The 21,132-nt window shown below is 45.5% G+C and overlaps 1 protein-coding gene across 2 annotated transcripts in view; it reads right to left on the bottom strand.

The window, feature by feature from the left end:
• MYO1D (myosin ID) overlaps positions 1 to 21,132 on the bottom strand; it is a 148,469-nt gene that overhangs the window by 109,242 nt on the left and 18,095 nt on the right. For both annotated transcript variants that reach the window (XM_065651115.1, XM_065651116.1), the window contains exons 2-4: positions 4,144 to 4,352; positions 1,876 to 1,969; positions 1,007 to 1,172 (exon numbers count right to left, since the gene is read on the bottom strand). In XM_065651115.1, the coding sequence (XP_065507187.1) occupies positions 1,007 to 1,172; positions 1,876 to 1,969; positions 4,144 to 4,352 (469 nt within the window). The remainder of the gene's footprint in view (positions 1 to 1,006; positions 1,173 to 1,875; positions 1,970 to 4,143; positions 4,353 to 21,132) is intronic.

Here is a 21,132-nt window from a genome sequence, read left to right as displayed (position 1 = left end):
CGACAGCTCTGACTTCAGAACGTTCATTCCCAACCAGTGTAAAACACCCGAAAAAAAACCCCAGTTAAATGCAGCAGAAATTCAGTCAACAAGCAACATATCCTTATTTTATGCTACAAGTTTGAACTATGGGGAGTTACAAGGCAAGTGTTCCTGCTGCACAAAGTTAATTGTGTTTGGACCAGAACGTCAACTGCTTTCAAAATGGAAAGAAATGTAACTGGGTAGAAGTCAAGAATAAGAAATAAATGACCCAGGTTTAAGTCACGGCAGCTGCAGCCCCACTCCTGTGCATGGAAGTATCACATGTTCAGTGTTTGGCTTTGTTGTTTTGTTTTGTTTTTTAAAAGAAAATGTTTAGTCTGAAAATAGACTCCAGGGAAACAATGGGAAAAGTAAAAAACACACAGAAAAAGGCACGTTAGCAGATGTGGTCAAATAGATAAATTGAAGCCAGACGTGTCCACACATGAGATCAAGCCCAGTTTCTCTACAGAGTTTTACATATTCCAATGTTTTCTCCCACCACTTAATGATGTGAAAAAAAAAAAAAAATGTGTAGGAACACTTGAAATATATAAACCCAAAGTTACTAAAAGACCATAGGAGGCTGTGGCTTTATTCCAGAATCACACTTCTCAGGCACACCGTTGCTACTTACGGACCTAAATATCTTCTTTATCCAGCAGTGAGATCTCAATGCAGGAACTTAGAAAGAAGGAGTTTTGCAGACATTAAATTAATCTCAGCTTTTATTCTGGATACAAAGTCCATACACCTATATGCACATAAGCTTTTGTCCCTTACCTGGTGTTAAACCACCAGCATTTCAGTTACTTATAGTAACTCTTGGAGAAAAAAATCAAGCCCTGGATTTAAACGAGACTCTGTGCCCTCATATGTAACATAACAGACAACACTGAAAATTAAAATTTTCTATTGGCAAAGCCCGTTTTACAAAAATAACTACACCAAAGCCTCCAAGTCTAAAAGCGACGTGACTTACCTTTTCTAGGAGGTAATTATTGATGTGCCCGCCTATTGGGTCTCCTTTAAAGTCAAAGTTGATATCCATATATTTTCCAAATCTGCTGGAATTGTCGTTCCGGTTCGTTTTGGCATTGCCAAAGGCCTCCAGCACACAGTTGGATTTCAGGAGGATGTTCTTCACTCTGCAGCACAAACGGAAAGAGAACGGGGTAAGTCCAGACTTGCGGACTCAAATCAATGATGCTTTTTTTATTTTCCAGGCTTTTCTAGAGATGAATTTAGTAACAGCAGAGACATTCTTTGATGAGATATTTGGGTGGATGTGTTTGACATCAACGATCCCACGGGAAATCAGCTGCGAATCTTCCGCCGTGTTCCTTAGAGCCAAGTAAATGGGAACCAAAAACCAGATCTCCCCGCTGAAAATAGCATCAAAAATTCAGTTTCTTTACATGTGTGAGATTTAAAATCAATTTCTCGAATTCTTTTGGAAGTCATTTTCAACATTTTTGTCGGGGTAGGTTCTAAGTCTGTTCTTTGCTCAAAACATTTTACTCTAAGGCTGATAAGCCCATTTTGCAATGCAGGAGCACGCAAGCCTGAAAGGCCACGGAATACACTCAAGATGCTCTTCTAACATCAACCTATTGTGGCAAATCTGCCACAGGAAACAAGATTTCTAGAGACTATTTTTATTCGGAAAGTTTGAACTTTCCAAATATATATATTTTTTAATGTAATTTTAGCAATCAATATTGCAAAATTCCACGAGTAAAAAAGTCTTGTCTGAAGAAGTCTGGTAAAAATCCGGTAAAAATGGTTGGAAAAATCAGCGTGTAATTAGTAGATGTAATAATACAGTGCTATATTCAGGGGTTTTCTCACCTCTCCACCTCGGCACGCTGCCCCGGGTTGGTGATGGCCGCGATGTACTGCATGATGTATTTACTGGCCTCGGTTTTCCCAGCCCCGCTCTCACCTGAGGACACAGACAGAAACGTGACACAACGTCCAAAAGAACCCAAAGCGAATCACTGAACGGTGTCTCTTCATTTTACCCTGAGGGCGTTTGGGTTTTTCGTTATTCGGTTTGGGGGTTTTTGTTATCAGTTTTGTTTGTGTTGGGGTTTGGTTGGTTGGTTTTTATTTGGTTGGTTGGGGTGTTGGTTGGTTGGTTGGTTTGGCTTTTGTTCAGTTGGTTTTGTTGGTTGGTTGGATGCGGGTTTTTTTGGTTGGTTGCGGTTTTTCAGTTGGTTGTGGGGTTTATTTGTTTTGTTTGGTTGGGGTTTTTTGGTTGGTTGTGAGGGGTCTTTCTGGGGTTTTTTTGGTTGGTTGGGGTTTTTTTGTCGGTTGTGGGGATTTTTGGTTTTTGGTTGCTTGGTTTTAGTTTTTTGGTTGGTTGTGGGTTTTTTCATTGGGTTTTTTTTGTTTGTTTGGGGTTTTATGGTGGCTGGTTGTGGGGTTTTTTTGTGTTTTGGTTTTTTTTTTTGCTTGGTTGGGGTTTTGGTTGGTTGCGGTTTGGTTTTTTTTTTTGGTTGGTTCTGGGATTTTTTTGGTTGGTTCTGGGGTTTTTCTGTTGTTTTGTTGGTGGTGTTTGTTGGTGGTTTTGGTTGGTTGGGTCTTGTTGGTTGTGGGTTTTTTGGTTGTTTTGTTGGTTTGTTTGGCGGTTTTTGTGGAATATTGTGTCCAGTTCTGGGCCCCTCAGTTCCAGAAGGACAGGGAACTGCTGGAGAGAGCCCAGCGCAGCCACGAAGATGCTGAAGGGAGTGGAGCATCTCCCGTGTGAGGAAAGGCTGAGGAGCTGGGGCTCTGGAGCTGGAGAAGAGGAGACTGAGGGGTGACCTCGTTCATGGGGATCAATATGGAAAGGAGCGTCAGGAGGATGGAGCCAGGCTCTTCTGGGTGACAACCAGTGATAGGACAAGGGGCAATGGGTGCAAACTGGAACACAGGAGGTTCCACTGAAAGATGAGAAGAAACTTCTTCATGGTGAGGGTGCCAGAGCCTGGCCCAGGCTGCCCAGGGAGGTTGTGGAGTCTCCTTCTCTGCAGACATTCCAACCCGCCTGGACACCTTCCTGTGTAACCTCATCTGGGTGTTCCTGCTCCAGCGGGGGGATTGCACTGGATGAGCTTTCGAGGTCCCTTCCAATCCCTGACATTCTGGGATTCTGTGGTTTTGGTTGGTTGTAGGGGTTTGTTGGGTTTTTTGTGGTTTTTTGTTTGTTTGTTTGCTTGGTTGATTCTGTTGTTGTTTTTGTTGGTTTGGGTTTTTTTTTAAGCAACCTTATTTTTGTGTACTTGGACCCTTTTTCAAACAGCCACAACCCTGCCGCTCGTTGCCACTGGGCTGACTCTGAGGCGGTTCCAACAGCGGATTCTGCAGGTCGGTGAAGGGCCTGGTACCCCGAGCATCAAAAGGAACATTGTGTGAGCAGAAACATCAGCCTGCAGTGCCGGGAACCGCCACACAAGGGGCTTCTGTTCAACACCCCAGCGCGGGGCTCTCGCTTTTCAGAGCTGCTGAACCACGGGGACATCAAGGAAGCCGAGTGCCAGGATCCGGATGGCGAGAGTTCATGGTACAAGCGCCGCTGCCGCTGTTAGAGCCACCACAAGTGATCAGGCCGGCATCAAAACAGAGAACAAAACATCGGCCAGGCATCACAGGGACAGAAATCAGCAGTTCTGTTCTTCCTGAGCTCCAGGGCTCGTGTTCAAGTTATTGCTTTGCGTGCACAGATTAAGCTGACGACTGACACCAGCTCTTGAATCAGCTGAGAAATTATTGTTAAGGTCTCCACACACAGATTCAAAGGCAAATTGTGAGGCCAAACATTTCCAAGCTCAAAACACAATCATTTGAAGTCGCAGACGGCAAATGTACCATTTGCATCTGGCCTTTCTCTGAGCTTGTCTCAACTAAGAACACAGGCAACACTTTTCCAACTGTTTTTCAGAGGCTGGTAGGTAAAAACCTACTGAGACCTACTTACCTGTTGGTTTGTAAAACTGGGAAGATCGTATTTCCAGCACCACAGCTTTATATAAGTTTCCTTTTCTAAAACGCTGTCATTAGTCAAATCATTCTTGTTCTTCAGCCTAGAATTTCATACAGAAGCGTTCATCACAATGCAAAGCTCTTTGAGCTTACCTGATATCACGATACAGGTGTCTTTCGATCTCCTCTTCATGGCTTTGTAGGCGGCGTCAGCGATGGCGAAGAGGTGAGGAGGCCTCTCGTACAGCTCTCTGCCCTTGTACTGCTCAATCATGTCCCGCCCGTAGATGTTCAAGTTTTTGTAAGGGTTCATGGAAACCACCACTTCCCCGATAAACGTATAAATCCGGCCTTTTTCAAACCTGCCCGGGATGAGACAAAAGGGAAAAAGGGCATTAGGTAAACGTAGAGCTCCAGAATGTGTTTTCCAAGTGAGCTGCCCGTTTCACCAGGTGAATTCTTCAATCCATCATCGCACTGAAACATTATGATAAAACATTATGATAAAACGTTATGATAAAACATTGACAAAGGACATTAATTACCCAACCAGCGTGGCACACCACTGTGTCCTACTATGTCTCTGTGCAATAAGGACTCAGAACTAGGGCCAGCCTTGAGTCTTACCACGTACAAAGGAAATTTCTGCTGCTATTTCACTTACAGATGTGCGACCGACCCGATTACTGAGGTACAAACACCGATTTCTGAGCAGAGCAAACTTTTGCTTTGCCGAGGCAATCGAGCTGTTTTTCTGCACATTCAGGTATTTCTGTTGCCATTAACGTGTTGCCAGAAACAAATGTTTCTAAGAAATTCTCTAGCGAGGTTCAAGTTAATACAATTTACTGTTTCTACAACTGATGAAGATGAGTTTGTGATGAGTTCATATAAAGGGGATTTAAAGGCAAACTCTTTTTTCCCGTTCTGCAGTTGTCAGCCCAGCTCAGGCCAGAGAAGCACAAGTTCTGAAGCCGCTCCGAGGTCTGATCACATTTGCAAGAAATTAAACAAAGCTACAAGCAATTACCTTCCACTCCGTCCTGTTTGCTAGAAGACGCTTTGATCATCACCAGCGCTGCTAAATCGAGCGGAAGCTTTTTAAGAATGCATAAAAACAACCCTAAACCGCACCTTTCTGAAACCCTACCTGCAGATGTAGAGATCGACATGCAAACTGTGGCATTTCTACCATTAAAACCTGTCTGCACCCTGTATTTAAACCTTACAACATTAGATGGCACCACAACACCTCTAGAGACCACACGGGCCTTCAGATCCGTGACAGACTCCGGCACAAACTCTCGCATCATTTTATTGAATTTATTACCACCCCCATGTGGTGACAGGCGTGACATTTTCTATTGTTCATTTGAGAATTTTCTGCAGCATCTTGGCAGCGTCAGTCCTTAGCAGGTGGAATAAAACTCAAGAAATAGAATCTGGCGGCCAGCATTCTGCTTCCAAAGAGTGATTTTAACTCTCATTCCAGCTTCCTCCAGAAATACTTCACTGAAAAGACACAAGAATTGCAAAACATCTTCTTGAACCCGCATTCAGTTTTAACTGAGGTTAGTCCCGATATGCGTTTCCTAAAACATTAGCGCGCTTAAAATGCAAAAACGTTAATATTAGAGAGATGCATGTTGTTTGAAAGCTACCAAAAATGGTTTAGAAAAGACAAGGCCATTATAATTAGCAATACCAACTGCAGCTCAGCAGCTAATTCCTGCAACAAAAATGATGAATAACACACAGGCAACAACGCCGAGCAACTGGTACGAGGTACAGAATGACAGCCTAACTCTTAGGACAGGCTTAGGGGAAAAGGAAGCCTCACGCACTCGGTCCTTGCCATTTGCCATCCTTAATTTTAATTTTTGAAGCACAAAGCAGCTGGGAATGGTGGTGTTGGGAGGATCCAAAGCAGCAGAAGACACACGTGTGCAGAGATCGGATACCAGGCCGCTCGGCTCCTGCCCTCTCTGGAGCACAAGGACTCTGCATATACATGGGAGAGCTTGAGAAAAACCAAATACACACAGCAAGAGATCAAATCACACTGGGACATACATATGTAATGGAAACCAGCACAAGGACAGCAAAATCAGCAGAATCCTTCCCATCTTTTTGGAGCTGGGCCATCCAAAAAGGCAAGCTGCCCAATGGAGAACGTATAGACTCCGAACGTCACGGCACAGCAGGCGCACAACCACCACTGACGGCATTACTGATAAAAAGAAAGATACAGCAGTCTCGGGAGGAGGTTTTAAGCCCCACTGTACTGCCAGACACACGGCTGCAGGGTCTGTGGTCAGCACAGAGAGGTTACGGGGCTTCCTTATGGCTGCAGAGAAGGCAAAAAGGGACATCCCTACTGAAGTGTGGTGCCAAGTCACCATGAAAGTACCCAGCACTCTGACCTCTCCCTTAAGTAATGAATTATGTAAACTTTTGGCAGCAGAGCACAGTTTAAGTTTCCTCCCTTGACAGTTCAGTGGCCTCGACTGCCTGGAGAGGAGAACGGGTGGATGTGTCTCTGCTGGCGCGGCTACGGCTGCGGCACCACGGGGCTCCGCAGGCCCAACAGCCAGGACGGTTTGACCTGCTGCTGCTTCCCCGATGATTTGTGTCTTCAACCTCTGTGGCATAAGGGAGATGAAGATGAGGGAGAAGGAGAATCACAGGATGGTTTGTGTTGAAGGGACCTTCCCAGCTCCCCCAGTGCCCCCCCTGCCATGAGCAGGGACATCTGCACCAGCTCAGGGTGCTCAGAGCCCCGTCCAGCCTGGCCTGGGATGTCTCCAGGGATGGTTCAGCCACCACCGCTCTGGCCAACCTGGGCCAGGCTCTCACCACCCTCAGGGCCAACAATTCCTTCCTCATGTCTAGTCTAAGGAGGAAAAGGAGGCAGATCCATCTCTGGGCCAGACAAAGTCCAGAGCACAAGTGTGATGGGAGCGGCTGAGGGAGCTGGGGGTTCAGCTGGAGAACAGGAGCTGAGGGGAGACCTTCTGATCTCTGACCTGCCTGAAAGGAGCTTGGAGCCAGGGGGGGTCGGGCTCTGCTCCCCAGGAACAAGCGCCAGGACCAGAGGAAACGGCCTCAAGTTGCGCCAGGGGAGGTTGAGGTTGGATCTGGGGAACAATTTCTTCCCCAAAGGGCTGTGGGGCATTGGAACAGGCTGCCCAGGGCAGTGCTGGAGTCACCATCCCTGGAGGGGTTTAAACAGCATTTACACAAGGTTCTCAGGGACATGGTTTAGTGCTGGAGTTGGGTTATGGTTGGACTCGATGATCCTGAGGGTCTCTTCCAACCAAAATGATTCTGTGATTCTATGAAATGGACAATTCTCAAGCTTGGCTTTAAGGATACAGACTTAATGAACAACTCATCTCCCAATTTACCTCTCTGTTCATTTTCCTTTACTTCTTAGCACCCGAGTTTAAATTCCGGAGCTGTGCTTAGATGTTCCTAAAAGGAGCCGTCACCCCTCCCTGCTGATAAAGCCTCTTTTCATCAGCTCAGCACAACCGCCGGCCAAGAACAGCAGCGGCTGTTTTCCTAGCGCGTTGCTTCGGTGTGACATTCCTGCTATTCCCTGCCCAAGAAGAGCTCATGAAAACTTAAGAAAACAAGCAGGGCCAGCAGTCTGAACGGGGAGGTAAAAATTCTGTTAAATCTGCTCTTTTCTGCAAGGCGAGGTCACCAAACCAGGCAATGAAGCTGCTCGTCAGTCGGGGCGCGCACAAAGGACGGTGTAATTATTTCAGTACTGAGCATATTAACATACAGAACTGGGATTTCTGTTATTAAAAGCAATTTCCAGCACACTTGGTAAAAGCAACCCCTGTCCCTGCTCCTGGGGGTCGACACCCCCACGTCAAACCTTTTTTTATATGTATAATGACAGCCACATCACTTCAAGGAGAAAAGATTTCCCTGTAACGATTCTGTTTGAATAATCTCCGTATTATTTGAATAATCTTCTGAATTTTCTAGTTATTACTCCAGCATCTGAAACCTAGCTCAGCAGCCAGAAAGAAAGTCACAGTATTCAATTTTTCTATGTTATTTTGATGAAGAACGTCAGCTCTTTCACGCGAAATTTTTATTACTAGTTTTTATGACCTTGTTAAAACATCGATTGACAGTGAGAAAATATAAACTAGTAGGTCACAGAACATAAATCATTTAAAGGGAGAGGAATGGGGGTCTAGGAAAGAAGATTGCCAAGGCGAGAAAAAAGGCTCTTAACTTGGTTTTGTAGTTTTTACTTTTAGGTAAAAGAGTGGAAAAAAAAAATTTATCCTGAAGTCCAGACATCCTATATTGACATCCAATCGCCGCTGGAAAATACACTGCAGAAATCAGAGAACTGAAGCAGAAATCTCTGCCACCAGAGAGCACTCACACTTAGGATTTCTCCCACCTGACAAACGCTCCAGTCAAAAATAAAACCGTTCTTACCGAGGAAATGATGCAACTTCAAATGCACTCAGTACAAATAAAGAAAAGAGTTAGTTGGCAAGACTTGGAACCCACACTCCCAAACAACATCTGCAGGACGCGGAGCGTTCGACAGAGGCACCCGACCCTGCGACCGCCGCTCCAAACGCCGCAATTCAAATGGGAAAGGGAATTTCTAATTAAGCATTTACATGGCAACAAAAAGAAGCTGGTCCGGCTGCGGCGTTACTGCTGGTTTAGAACTGGGGCAGTGTCGGAGCTGGGCCGTGCCAGGGCTGGCACACACGGGCTGGGCTCCTCAAACACCATTTCCTTCCATCCGCCCGATATCTGAGGAGAGGAACTGCTGGAAAAACCACATCAAGTCACCAATCGTCTCATTTTCTGTTACTTTAAGAGAGCTGAAGTGCAGCTATTGATATTATGGATCATTTTCTCCCAGCAAAAGACCTTCTCTCAGCTGGAACTCCTCCTTTCCCACCACTGATCCCAAATTGACATAATTTTCTGCATTATACACAGACACACTAAATCTTTCCCACATCAGCAGGTGCTCAGTAACATCTCACCCTGATGCTACACAGGTGCTCCAGAAACGGAATAAAAGTCACAGCACAAAGATGGAGACTTGCAGTTCAAACGGACAGCAGTGGCTTCAAGTAAATGAAACATTATCAAAAAAAAAGCAAAAGCGAATAAATCAGGATACAGAAGTGCTACAGATGGATCAGTGTTAGACACTCAACACCTAACCTAGTACCACTGAAGGCTAAAAAAATAAAAGCTGATGGTTTCAAACTATTATCTATTTCCAACTTATTCAATAACTCCAAAGCATGAACAAACAGAAGTATTTAATATTTCAGTAGATTTCTGGCAGTGAAATCATATTTACCTGTTTTTCAATGCAAGGATGTACAGGCAGCTGCACTGACACATCTGTTCTTCTCTTGGTCAAGTGAGATGGTTTTGCTCAACCACAATTCACTCACCATGTCAGACAATTGTGCCTTTTACATGTGACAGCAGGTATTTGCTGCTACTTAAATACTTTATTTTAGATAAATCTTGAAATCAACTCAGCTGTCAAGCAGGAAAGAAATGCCTTTCAAGTCTTTCAGCAAATTGCTCATAAAGTGTAGGAAAGAAAATCATCCTCATCACAAGAGAACTCAGATGAAGAGGATTTGTGTTGGCAGGACTAGAGCTAAAATATTCTTGCTGTAGTTGGGAAAACAGACAGAAAAGTGTCCAGTCAGTATCACCTCCTGCACTCGGAAAACAACCCCAGTCTGTCACGGTTCTGAATATGCATGTCTACGATGTTTTGATCCATCCCGAGGGCTGGACAAATTGGAATTTGAGTTCATTTAACGCGCAGGTGAATTTTTTGCTTGCAGTTGTCCTGCATGAATTCAGTTTTCAGATGTTGCCAGTGTAACCAAATAGGAAATGCCATTGGGAGCGCGTTGCGCACCACTCCTTTCCTGTGCCGGGGAGCAGAGAGGGCAGGAATGCTCCATTCAGCTGCGCTTTTCACAGGCAGCTCGGAAATAACGTTAAAGAGCCCTTTGTAATGATGTCTTTTTTTTTTTTTTTCCAAAAGAAAAAGAGTAAATTCTGAGTGACTGGTGTCGCATCTTCCTCAACAAATAAATATTGGAGCAAAGTGACTGATTTGATAAGGCTCATTCGGCTCCACCATGGCTGAGCCTTGAGTCGCCTACGCAGCTTTGCAAACCTTCAGGAGAAAGGGAAACGGAGGATGGATGCTAAGGTAGCGCTAACGAACGCTGAATAAAGGCTAAAACTGGGAACTGTTGCTAGAAATGGGTATGATATTAAAATCCCTCCCCTTCAACATGAAGTATGAACCTTGTGCTGAAAAAATACCAGCGAACCACTAAACACAGGAGTCCCTGAACTTCCATTTGTGCCTCTCCTGCCGCAGGGAAGCACCGCGGGCCCTTCTCACATCTCTAGATGCGTAGCAGCCCTGAAACAGAGAGTGAGACAAAAGGAACTTCTTTGAAAAGTTTCCAGGCACGACATAAATGTTTTGTGGTTTTATTCCAGTCCACGTGTGAGAAAGTTGTTACTGAGCACAGGTAGAGGAAAGGAGTTTGCTCCTGATTTCGCTGCACAGAGCAATAAAACATACTTGAATTTTTCCTGTGAAAAGTCTGGCTGGAATGCTGTAAAATCTTCATGCAGTAATCACAGCGTTGCCTTGAATCATCTCCTGAAGCTGAATTGTCCTGTGATCCTATATCCAACCAGGAAAGAGAACAGGCTTGGGACAGCACAAGCACCAGACTACACATCAACTTTTTTATCTGTTCAATAAAAGCACATAATCTATAGAAGGAGAGTAATGAGAAAAAGAAAGCTCAAAAGTCAGGTAGGTTCTTCTATCTGCCCCCGCCACATTAACTGTAACCTGCCGCACCACAGTTATCTCTGCCTTCAATTTTGGGAATTCAGCTTTGTTCGTCGGATTATACCCCACTGTATTAAAGGGTACGATAACTTCAAATATATCAGTGGACAAAACTGCAGCACGAAAGGCAAAAACCAGCCTGATGACTGGTGGTTGGACAGATTTGCATCGTGCGGAAGGTACTGCCTGATTTCATCTCTCTGGTTTGGTGGTGCATGAATTCTGCAACGCTCGGTTTGTCTGAGTAGAGTCCAGGCAAGGACTTGCTTACGCTTCTAAATAACCACCCTTCTTACAAGAGATGCTATAAAGGAACCACAAAATCCCGCAACTGGACAGAATCATAAAATCCTGCAGCCCAACTGAAAGATCAAGAAACACACCAAAAACAAAGACTGCAGCTGATACTCTGTTACTTTGTTTGAATTTCTCCAGTAATTTTAGGAAACAAAAACCATTCACGTCGCTGCCGATGCCCCGATGCAGCAGCATCCGTGTATTGACGAACATAACCTAAAGCCACATCAGCTGTTGGTGACTTTTGACCTTGCTTTCTAAGGTATTTTCTACACTATACCACCTTCCCAATTTTCTGTATTCACTGCACAATTAACAGAACTCTGTACTGACGTCTAACGCCACCTCTATTTATTCCACAAGCCTCGGCACCAAGGTACAACCCCAGCATCTCACTGATTTTCTGTGTAGATGCTCAGAGGCTCCTTTTGCAGTCAGCTGGCCACGAGATGCTGATGTTCAGATGCTTCATTGTTCTGCTGTAAAGCAATATTCTGCATTTGTTAAGCCTTAAGCTCATGCCCAGTGCGGATCTGTGAATGCTGCTGGAGTCTCCTGAATACAGCATTGTTTTGATACAGGGCTTAACAAAGCCAAGAATCATCTTGCAGTCTTAAGATACAGTAACGCCGTATCTGCAAGCACTGCAAAAGGCTTGCTTAGTCCTCTGGTAACATTAGATCTAAAATAAAATTAGATGTCTTATTTATACTAACACAGGCCACACAAATAATGTAAAAATAATGATGCACAATATGCAAATAATGCGCAAATGTGAGTTATGTTTCCGCATATTTAGGGATTCTTTTAGAATTATTACAGTGATCTGTATCATCTCACCGAAACACAGATATCGAGTGCATAGTCCTTAAACAGGACTGTTTGTTTTCTGACCACGAAAAACCAGGCAGACTTCTGCAGGCATTTATGTGTTTCACAGCATATTGTGACTTAACACAGCCCTTGTGGTTTTGGCTCCCGAACTGTCCCAGCAGCACTTTAGATCAGCAACTCAGGGCTCCGGCAGACGAACCGCTGAGTCTGACAGATGAAGATATTCCACCTACAGCTGCCACGCGGCTGCCTCGCCAAAGATCCTCATCTGCCACGTCTGCTGAAGGGCCAGCGATGGGCGGCCGCCAGCTCGGCCGCCCCAGGGCCAGGTTATGGACCTCGGCCGCCCCAGGTTATCACCGACACCATTCACTGCGGGACAGACACCAACAGCTCCAGCCCGAGAACGTGAAGAACGAGCTGTAAATGATGGAGGGAAAAACTAAGTTTGCAGATCACCAAGCAAATACATTTCAGAGCAGTGTTAACGATTCAGGTTGAAAGAAAGAACTTCTCCCCGCGCTTCACTGAAAGCATGTCTAGTTAGGAAAAGCTTCCCACTTTTTTGGTTATAGATTTGGCTCATGTTTGTTGTGGGACTTTTGTTTTCTTGTGTTTTCCGTTTTGTTTTGGAAAAGCTTCACGTCACCCAATGGCGATCTGAACCAGGACTGCAGTGAAATCCCCACTTTACTGTCTCTCAGTCTTTAGAATCATAGAATCTTTTCAGTTGAGAGAGACCCTCAGGATCATCGAGTCCAACCATAACCCAACTCCAGTACTAACCCATGTCCCTGAGAGCCTCATGTAAACGCCTTTTAAACCCCTCCAGGGATGGTGACTCCAGCACTGCCCTGGGCAGCCTGTTCCATTAACAAGAACCGAGCAGCAGGTGCCCTGGAAGACAAACCCTCAAGCCCTATAGAAACCAGACTAAGCACACGTATCGGTGCTGAAAAGGCCTAGTAAACACACAAGGTTTGTCCTTTCCATTAAAGAGCAACTAATATTTTACAGGAAGTTGGGTTTAGAAATAAAGGGGTTTTTTTACTAGAACTGAGTGTAGCGCTTTCAAAATCCTGAGTGTGACTGACCTGGTAGAGTCGAAATCAGGAGCTTTTTCCCTCTCTCACTAGAACAACGTCAAAAAGGGAATAAGGAAGGACACAGGGAACTCTTCCTACATCCCTGTGGATATGGACGTGCAGGGTAGGATCAGCAAGATAAGCACACGAATTTGCACCACCGCCTGAAGTAGCTCACTTGATATTCCTTGGATGGAAAAGCAGCTGAACAGGAGCACTGTTATTTCTGCATCCATCAGGCGCTGCAAAAGGAGGGAATTTCTAAATGCCAACTGCACTGAGTTGTTAAATAATGATAATGCAAGGGGAACATTAGGAGTACGGAAAGGGACTTTAATGGATTGATTATTCAAACAGATTGCTTGATTTACACGCTTCTTATTTTAGCAAGTTATCACCGGAAAGACTGCGTTCATTTACTTCCTTTAGATTTTACATATTTTTCCTGTCAAGATAGCTCCCACTCCGAAGCTGAAAGACTATTCAAATAATCCTGTGTGCCAGCACAAATACCACTCAGAATTAACACATAAATAACCTGTAAAGTATCTACAGCTCATCTCCCACAAGCCGAGATGACTTTGACCACATCGTCGCATTTTTAATTCCAGGCCAGTGGAATCCAGAACTCTCTAAAATTATTTAAACCAGGATCTTTTCAGACAACATATCAGCCCAAGAATTCAGGCAGGCTCCTACTTCTGTAAAGTCACGTTCATTAGGTAATAAGCATTAATCACCAAAAGTCAGAGCAACGCTACACTGTTTATCAGAAAGTATAATAACAAAGTTTTCAGCCACTAATTATTATAATTATTTCCAATAATAGCAGCACGGGCTTTCAAATTAATTTTGCTATTAACCTTATTAGGATTATTTTTTTTAGAACTCAGTTTAATTAACAGTTCCGAGCTCTGACACATGCAGCTCTGATCTCTTCCTCCTGTGAGCAATCAGCTCTGAGCCCCTGCAGAACAGGAACACAAAGAAACACATTGGGAATCAACAAGTCTGGCAGTCCAAAACTGTCAGTGTCTTTACACCCTTTAAAAATAGATATGAAATCAACTGTTAGATCGACAAATTCTTTTCTATATTATTTTTCTCATGTTTTTTAAGCTAAGAGGTTTGTATCGACTTTCTCGCACTCACCCGATCATGTCTTCTGCAGCAGAGGTTTCTCATCAATTCTTGTAGAGTTGGAATAACACAGATAGTGCTAAATTACTAACAATTAGAAGCTTAGAAATGGTCACGTATCAGCTCCCCAACACACTTAGTGATCATCTTCCAGCAGGCAACAAATAACAGAAGAGGGAAACGGATCCACTGCCAGTTTTCCAATGACTTCTGAAAACAAGGCAGTGCTTCATGTTTCTCAAAATATTTTGCTTTTTGATTTGCAAAGCATTAGCAATCCATAGATGTAGGTGTCTACTAGCAATCCATAGTGGAATATGACTGTCAACAGTTATATCTCTGCACACACCTCGTGACACACGAAATCCACACTTACCCGACAAGGAGCAGCAGCAAAGCTGAGACCCTCACCCCAAAGTGGATTTTGTCATCTAACGAAATGCTGTTCAGACCTAAAGCATAATGTTTTTTCACCCCTATTAACAAGGGAATTTAAACCCACAGCACATACAACCCTTATTACATGCATTTTAAATACTTCATATATTGTGATGCAACAGTCACTACTAGATTACAGTGTGCACATAGAGCAAACATACTGAATACAGTATTTTCATATATAAACTAAGCATTAAGGTTTATATTTACACAAATATTGCACACGCTCTTCTGGCCTGCTTCTAACTGAATCTTATTAATAAAACGATCACTTAATCCAGTAAGAAAATGTGCCTATAGCTTTGGATACAACACGATGGTTTGATGGACTTGCAGATAAGGGCCGGGTTCAAGCGTTTCATTCCCAGCACTTTCATGCGGTGCCAACAAAATTACTACAAATCCTGGTTTTGTCAAAAGGAGAGTGGAATGTATTTGTGAAATGACTCTTTTCCTCCTAAATATATTCAAGAGAGACTTACAGGAAAAGAAATAAAGCTTAGTGATTTCCTGTTCGCATCTTTGTCCTTTGAGAAAGAGAACAAAGGAATCTGACACTTCATATCTATACACATTTTGAGCACTCGTTCTTTGGCCTTTTAACTGGAGGATCGACTTGCGTTAATGCTCATGGAAATAGTCCTACGTATAGAAAAATCAGCTTTGATAAGTTGCTGCTATGGTGCACAGGTCATTAATGCTGATAAGCAAACGCCAGGAAATAAGGACAGTTATTAACTTCTCTCAAAGTCCCAGGTCACAGTAGATAAAACAAATATATTTCTTCTCTCTCATGCAAGTAAAGCTTTTTTTCTTGAAGCCACTTGCTTGTGTAGTGAAATTTCTCAGTCCTAAAAGAATTACAGTTCAGCAGGGAAAAGGCCAACAGTTCTAGGAAACAGGCTGCACAAAATCCCTTCTAAACTGTCCTGTAACCTGATACAACAAAAATCCTTTCCTTAGTCCAAAGCTGTTGATGTAACCTCAAGCAAGACAGATCAGGGACCCAGAAGAGTTGAACCCCACTGGAAGGGGCAGCTCACCCTGAAAATCTCTCGTCTGGGCTGCGACTCTTCCCATTGTGGAGAACAACAGATCCCACTGGCCAAGCCGCGTGCAGGGGCAGGATTCCTGCACGGCCTCTGCAAACGCTGCGGGGAAGCCCTACAACACAGGATCCATATGTTAAAACAAACAAGCCTGTGCAATCAGCCAGCAACAATAACTCTGAATTTCCCCTCTGCCACCTAGTGCTGCTTTACCAGTGTTAGCCCTTCAATTCTTTCTCGTTTCCCTTTTTTTTGGTGGGGACAGGGCAGAAGAGGGGCGAGAAGAAGACTGGAGGGAGACGATAAAGTGTAATTCCATCAGCTCAGGTTTGGGGGTTTGTTTGCACTTTTAGTTTAAACAAGTCAAACTTTATTTACTGTCCTTCCACAAACCACTAGTAACTCTTCATCACAATAACCATCTCCATTTCTTCTAATTTTTCCTACTTTAAATAGAGAGAAACTGCTTATCGTTATTAAAACAAAAGCCTGCTAATATTTTATGAAGTCAGACCAACATTTCCTTGTCTTTACTGACTGCATCTCCTCCCACTGTGTCTCTGAGCCTCATGACTGTTTTCTAGAAGCAAACTGAACCGGTGACATGTAGTGTCCTCTAATCCTCCCCCATCACCAACCCAGGACCTTGCAGTTTACAGCACATTACTCCTCTGTAAACAAATGGCTCAGCATTTTGTATAATTGGATTTCATCCCCGAGGTGATCCAGGCATCTTCGGGAGAGCACCACCTCCCGCACTGGTGCCATCACTCATGTTATGAGTCTTGTTTTTACACAAGCAGCAACACCTCTATCACCTTTGTGATCCGCTGCAGGGAGGTTCTTGTTCCATGGGCCAGCGGATGCAAAGCCGCTCACAAGCACAGCGTCCTTGCCAGCTCCTGCTCAAGCAGACGTTTCACCCACCACCTGCAGGAGTCCTGGGAGAGGGACCCTTCTCAACAGGTCTCTGCACATGCACTCCAGAGATCTCCAACAGACCCCATTCTGCACCGCACACCGAGAACAGTGTGGCCAGCAGGCCCAGGGGAGGGATCGTCCCATGGTACTCAGTGCTGGTGAGAACCCACCTCGAATCCTGGAGGCAGTTTCGGGTCCATCACGCCAAGAAAGGCCTTGAGGTGCTGGAGCGAGTTGAGAGAAGGGAACGGAGCTGGGGAAGGGGCTGGAGCACAAGTGTGATGGGAGCGGCTGAGGGAGCTGGGGGTTCAGCTGGAGAACAGGAGCTGAGGGGAGACCTTCTGATCTCTGACCTGCCTGAAAGGAGCTTGGAGCCAGGGGGGTCGGGCTCTGCTCCCCAGGAACAAGCGCCAGGACCAGAGGAAACAGCCTCAAGTTGCGCCAGGGGAGGTTGAGGTTGGATCTGGGGAACAATTTCTTCCCCAAAGGGCTGTGGGGCATTGGAACAGGCTGCCCAGGGCAGTGCTGGAGTCACCATCCCTGGAGGGGTTGGACAGATGGAGATGAGGTTCTCAGGGACATGGGGCAGTGCCAGGGCTGGGGGAACGGTTGGACTCGATCAGCTTGAGGGGCTTTTCCATCCAGACTTGCCAGCCCTGCACCTGGCTCAGCCAGCACACACTGCCATGAGCCTTCCACAACATACCTACATTCAGGAAGGTGAAATTTTGGGGTTGATTCATCAACTGCATTGACCAGGTTTCCGCTGACTATATAAAGAGATCTTCACATCACTAGCTCCTGTATGGTGTCCCTGAAACTGAAATGGGGTTCACCTCCTGCTGGGAGATCTCTGCACCTCCTTCCCTGTGGCCCCTGCTCTGAAAATACGGTGGCAAAATGCAAAAGCCAGATCCGTGGATCTCGGTTCCTCAGCTTTGTTAGCTGGAGCTCCACAGGCTCAGAAAACAGTAACAGGCCTCCCCGGGGCCGAAAGCAGGACGGGCGTGTTGTCCCAGCGCCGCACCCCAGCTGCCCTGAGCGGAGCTCACGTTCGCCTTTATCAGCGCTGGGGTTAATCTGCAACCAGATCAGCCACTCCAGGATTAAGCGTACAGGAAATAAAACAGTTATTACTAAATCTAAACATTAACTTAGTGCTCCTTGACTATCTTGTTTTTAAGCCCCTCTTTCCCTCATTCAGTAGGGAAAGAAGACGGTGCAAACACCCAGGGGTTACTGACAACGTAAAGCACCATTTTAATTTTAAGCAGTATAACAGCATACACACAACATAAAACATCACCTCCACAAACTAGGGAGACTTGCAGAAACTGGAGATTCTTTTTGCTCATTTATTGCTGGCCTCCTTGCTCACCGATCATCCCGACCCAGGGCAGTATTCACAGTCCTGTTTGAACTGGGTTGACTGAGATGCTTTGCTCCTCAAGTCCCTCCTCAATCATCTGCTTTACCTGTGTTTCCACAGAGATCTGACAGAGAACACAGAACTAAGCTCCATGGGTATGAGCACTGACTGCCCAACACACTTATTTCTTCAAAGGTTCGTAACCAGCCGCTCCTTTCTTGTTACCAGCAGCCTCTGGAGGGTGAACAACATTAACACAATCAGACAATACCACAGACTTCATAACACACTCACCAACTGTGAATACACAACCAACACGCATCATGCACCATATGGCACGGCCAAAACCAACTGGTTATTTAAACACAGGCTCTTGCTGCACATCTCAGTTTCTCCACAACACTGATTGCTTCAGAAATGTGTAATTATGATGCAAACACTACAAAAATAGGCACTGTGATGTTTGCATCACATGCTAATCAGATAGAAGTAGTATACAACAACACCACCAACAAGGTATCAGAAGGTAGTATTTTAAAAGCTTCTGAACTATAGCATCCCATTGGCCAAGCAGTGGTACCCATTTGCAAATTACAGCTTGTTGGATGACAATTACTTCAACTCCACTGCAATTCTTGAGGCTGTTATCTTCGTAGGTGGACCAGATGCAGCAGTGTGCTGTGCAGCTGAGTGTTACTGGACAGGGTTTGCAACTGCTAAACTGACCCAGAGAAATAATGAAAAATTCACAAGGGACCAGTTCCTCATATTCAAGCTGAAAGGACTGCGCAAATATCTAAACAGATTAAAGAACCGTTATTAAATCAATGGTATCAACCCAGTAACCTACATTAGCAGATTGCAACCCTTTACAAGCCATTGCTCATGTATAATAGCACCTTTATTGCTGCTTCATGAACCCTGGAATTGGCTCATGGCCCCCTCACGTTCCTCTCTCTCCCTCACATTGTACCCAAACTTAATTAAAAAAAAGAAGAAAAAAAAAAAAAAAAAAAGAGGGAAAACTGTTAGATAAACTGCAACATAGAGAGAAGTCCAGCTAGGCTGTGGTTTTTAGCCATGGTCAGCTCAAAGCCAGGCAAGGTGGTTTGTGCTGGCGTTTCCATCATTAAATCCCCCCCGAAAGTTCAGATTCACAAGGAGCATCGGAGGAACGAGATAATGCCCAGTGCACAGACCTGGGCTCAGAACAGCCGAGCAGGAGGTTGGTTGTCCACGCTGAAATCACCGGTAACTACCCCAGCACGTGCAGATCTACAGCAGAAAGGGCGATTCAGGAGCAAAATGAGCTGCAGCCTGAGCAAAGAGAGTTTATTCTAATTGCTGCGACCATGGAACGAGCCAGACAAGCAAGGGGGATTTCTGACGGCACCACTTACTCTGGGATCAAGGTATTATTTCAGCTATTGACAGATTACTCCATGAGGCATCCAGACAAGAGTCTGACATTAGAGGACACACTGCCAGGCACTCCCATGCAACACTGCAATTACAGGCAGTGCCTCCTGCACAGCTGGCACTCACAGGCTGTCATCACAATAAAAACTAGGACATTAAAAGAACAAGCATCCTCTACAGATCTGAAAAAATAGCTGTAAACTAGTTCCAGTGATCTGTGGACCTCCAGCAGAAAGACCTGTACCTTCCTCCATGGCAAAATAAGTCTGTGCCAGGCTTCTACCTTTAGTAAAAAGGGCATAACTTTGAAACAAGGCCCCTCAGCCAGTTTGTTCAAGGCTTGTGCAGCTGGCCTGTCAGGAACTCGTTGATTTGCTTCATCCCTTCAGTGCCTGATAAACCCACAGTAAATATATAACAAGTATTTTGACCATATAATACTAACCTGACGCCTTTCCCAAGATGACACCTTGCAGACGGCGTACTGTAAAAGCTTTAAATGGGAAAAAGACTTTCAGCAATTAAATTCTTCCACTGCTGGAAACATTCCCTACTTCCATCTTGAGGCTGAGCAGCTCAGTGGAACTTTCACACAGGTATTGAACTAGAATACAGACCTGTTCTTACTTCTTGGGACAGAGGGATCTTACTGCCAGAGTGTTTTCTGTGACTGCTCCTGGGCCAAGGAGGGAAATCGCACAGACGGAGCAGGAGGGGTTGGGTGAGATAAGCTGTACCTGAGCCCCAGGACCACCATCAGTCCCTGTTCACCAATACGGACATGAACGCCAGTCACAAGTGGTGTCCCCAGGGCTCAGTGTTGGGGCCAGTTCTGTTTAATCTCCTTATCAATGATCTGGATGAGGCGATCGAGCGCACCATCAGTCAGTTTGCAGATGACACCAAGTTGGGTGGGAGTGTTGATCTGCTGGAGGGTGGGATGGTCATACAGAGGGATCTGGACGAGCTGGATCGATGGGCTGAGGCCAATTGTCTGAGGTTCAACAAGGGCAAGTGCCGGGTCCTGCACTTGGGTCACAACAACCCCATGAACGCTACAGGCTCAGGCAAGAGCGGCTGGAAAGCGCCTGGCACAGAGGGACCTGGGGGTGTTGGTGACAGCGGCTGAACATGAGCCAGCGTGTGCCCGGGTGGCCAAGAGGCCACAGGATCCTGGCTGGTGCCAGCACTGGTGTGGCCAGCAGGACCAGAGAAGTGATTGTGCCACTGTGCTGGGCACTGGTGAGGCCAAGCCTTGAATCCTGGGGTCAGTTTTGGGCCCTTCATCATGAGAAGGACATTGAGGTACTGGAGAGGGTGCAGAGGAGGAGACGGAGCTGGTGAGGGGCTGGAGCACAAGTGTGATGGGAGCGGCTGAGGGAGCTGGGGGTTCAGCTGGAGAACAGGAGCTGAGGGGAGACCTGATCTCTGACCTGCCTGAAAGGAGCTTGGAGCCAGGGGGGTCGGGCTCTGCTCCCCAGGAACAAGCGCCAGGACCAGAGGAAACGGCCTCAAGTTGCGCCAGGGGAGGCTGAGGTTGGATCTGGGGAACAATTTCTTCCCCAAAGGGCTGTGGGGCATTGGAACAGGCTGCCCAGGGCAGTGCTGGAGTCACCATCCCTGGAGGGGTTTAAAAGGCATTTAGACGAGGTTCTCAGGGATATGGGTTAGTGCTAGAGC

This window comes from Caloenas nicobarica, chromosome 24, assembly GCF_036013445.1.
Source record: "Caloenas nicobarica isolate bCalNic1 chromosome 24, bCalNic1.hap1, whole genome shotgun sequence".
In the NCBI taxonomy this organism is placed as follows: Eukaryota; Metazoa; Chordata; class Aves; order Columbiformes; family Columbidae; genus Caloenas; species Caloenas nicobarica.
Note: the sequence above shows the minus strand (reverse complement) of the source record. Positions and strands in the feature narration are given on the sequence as shown.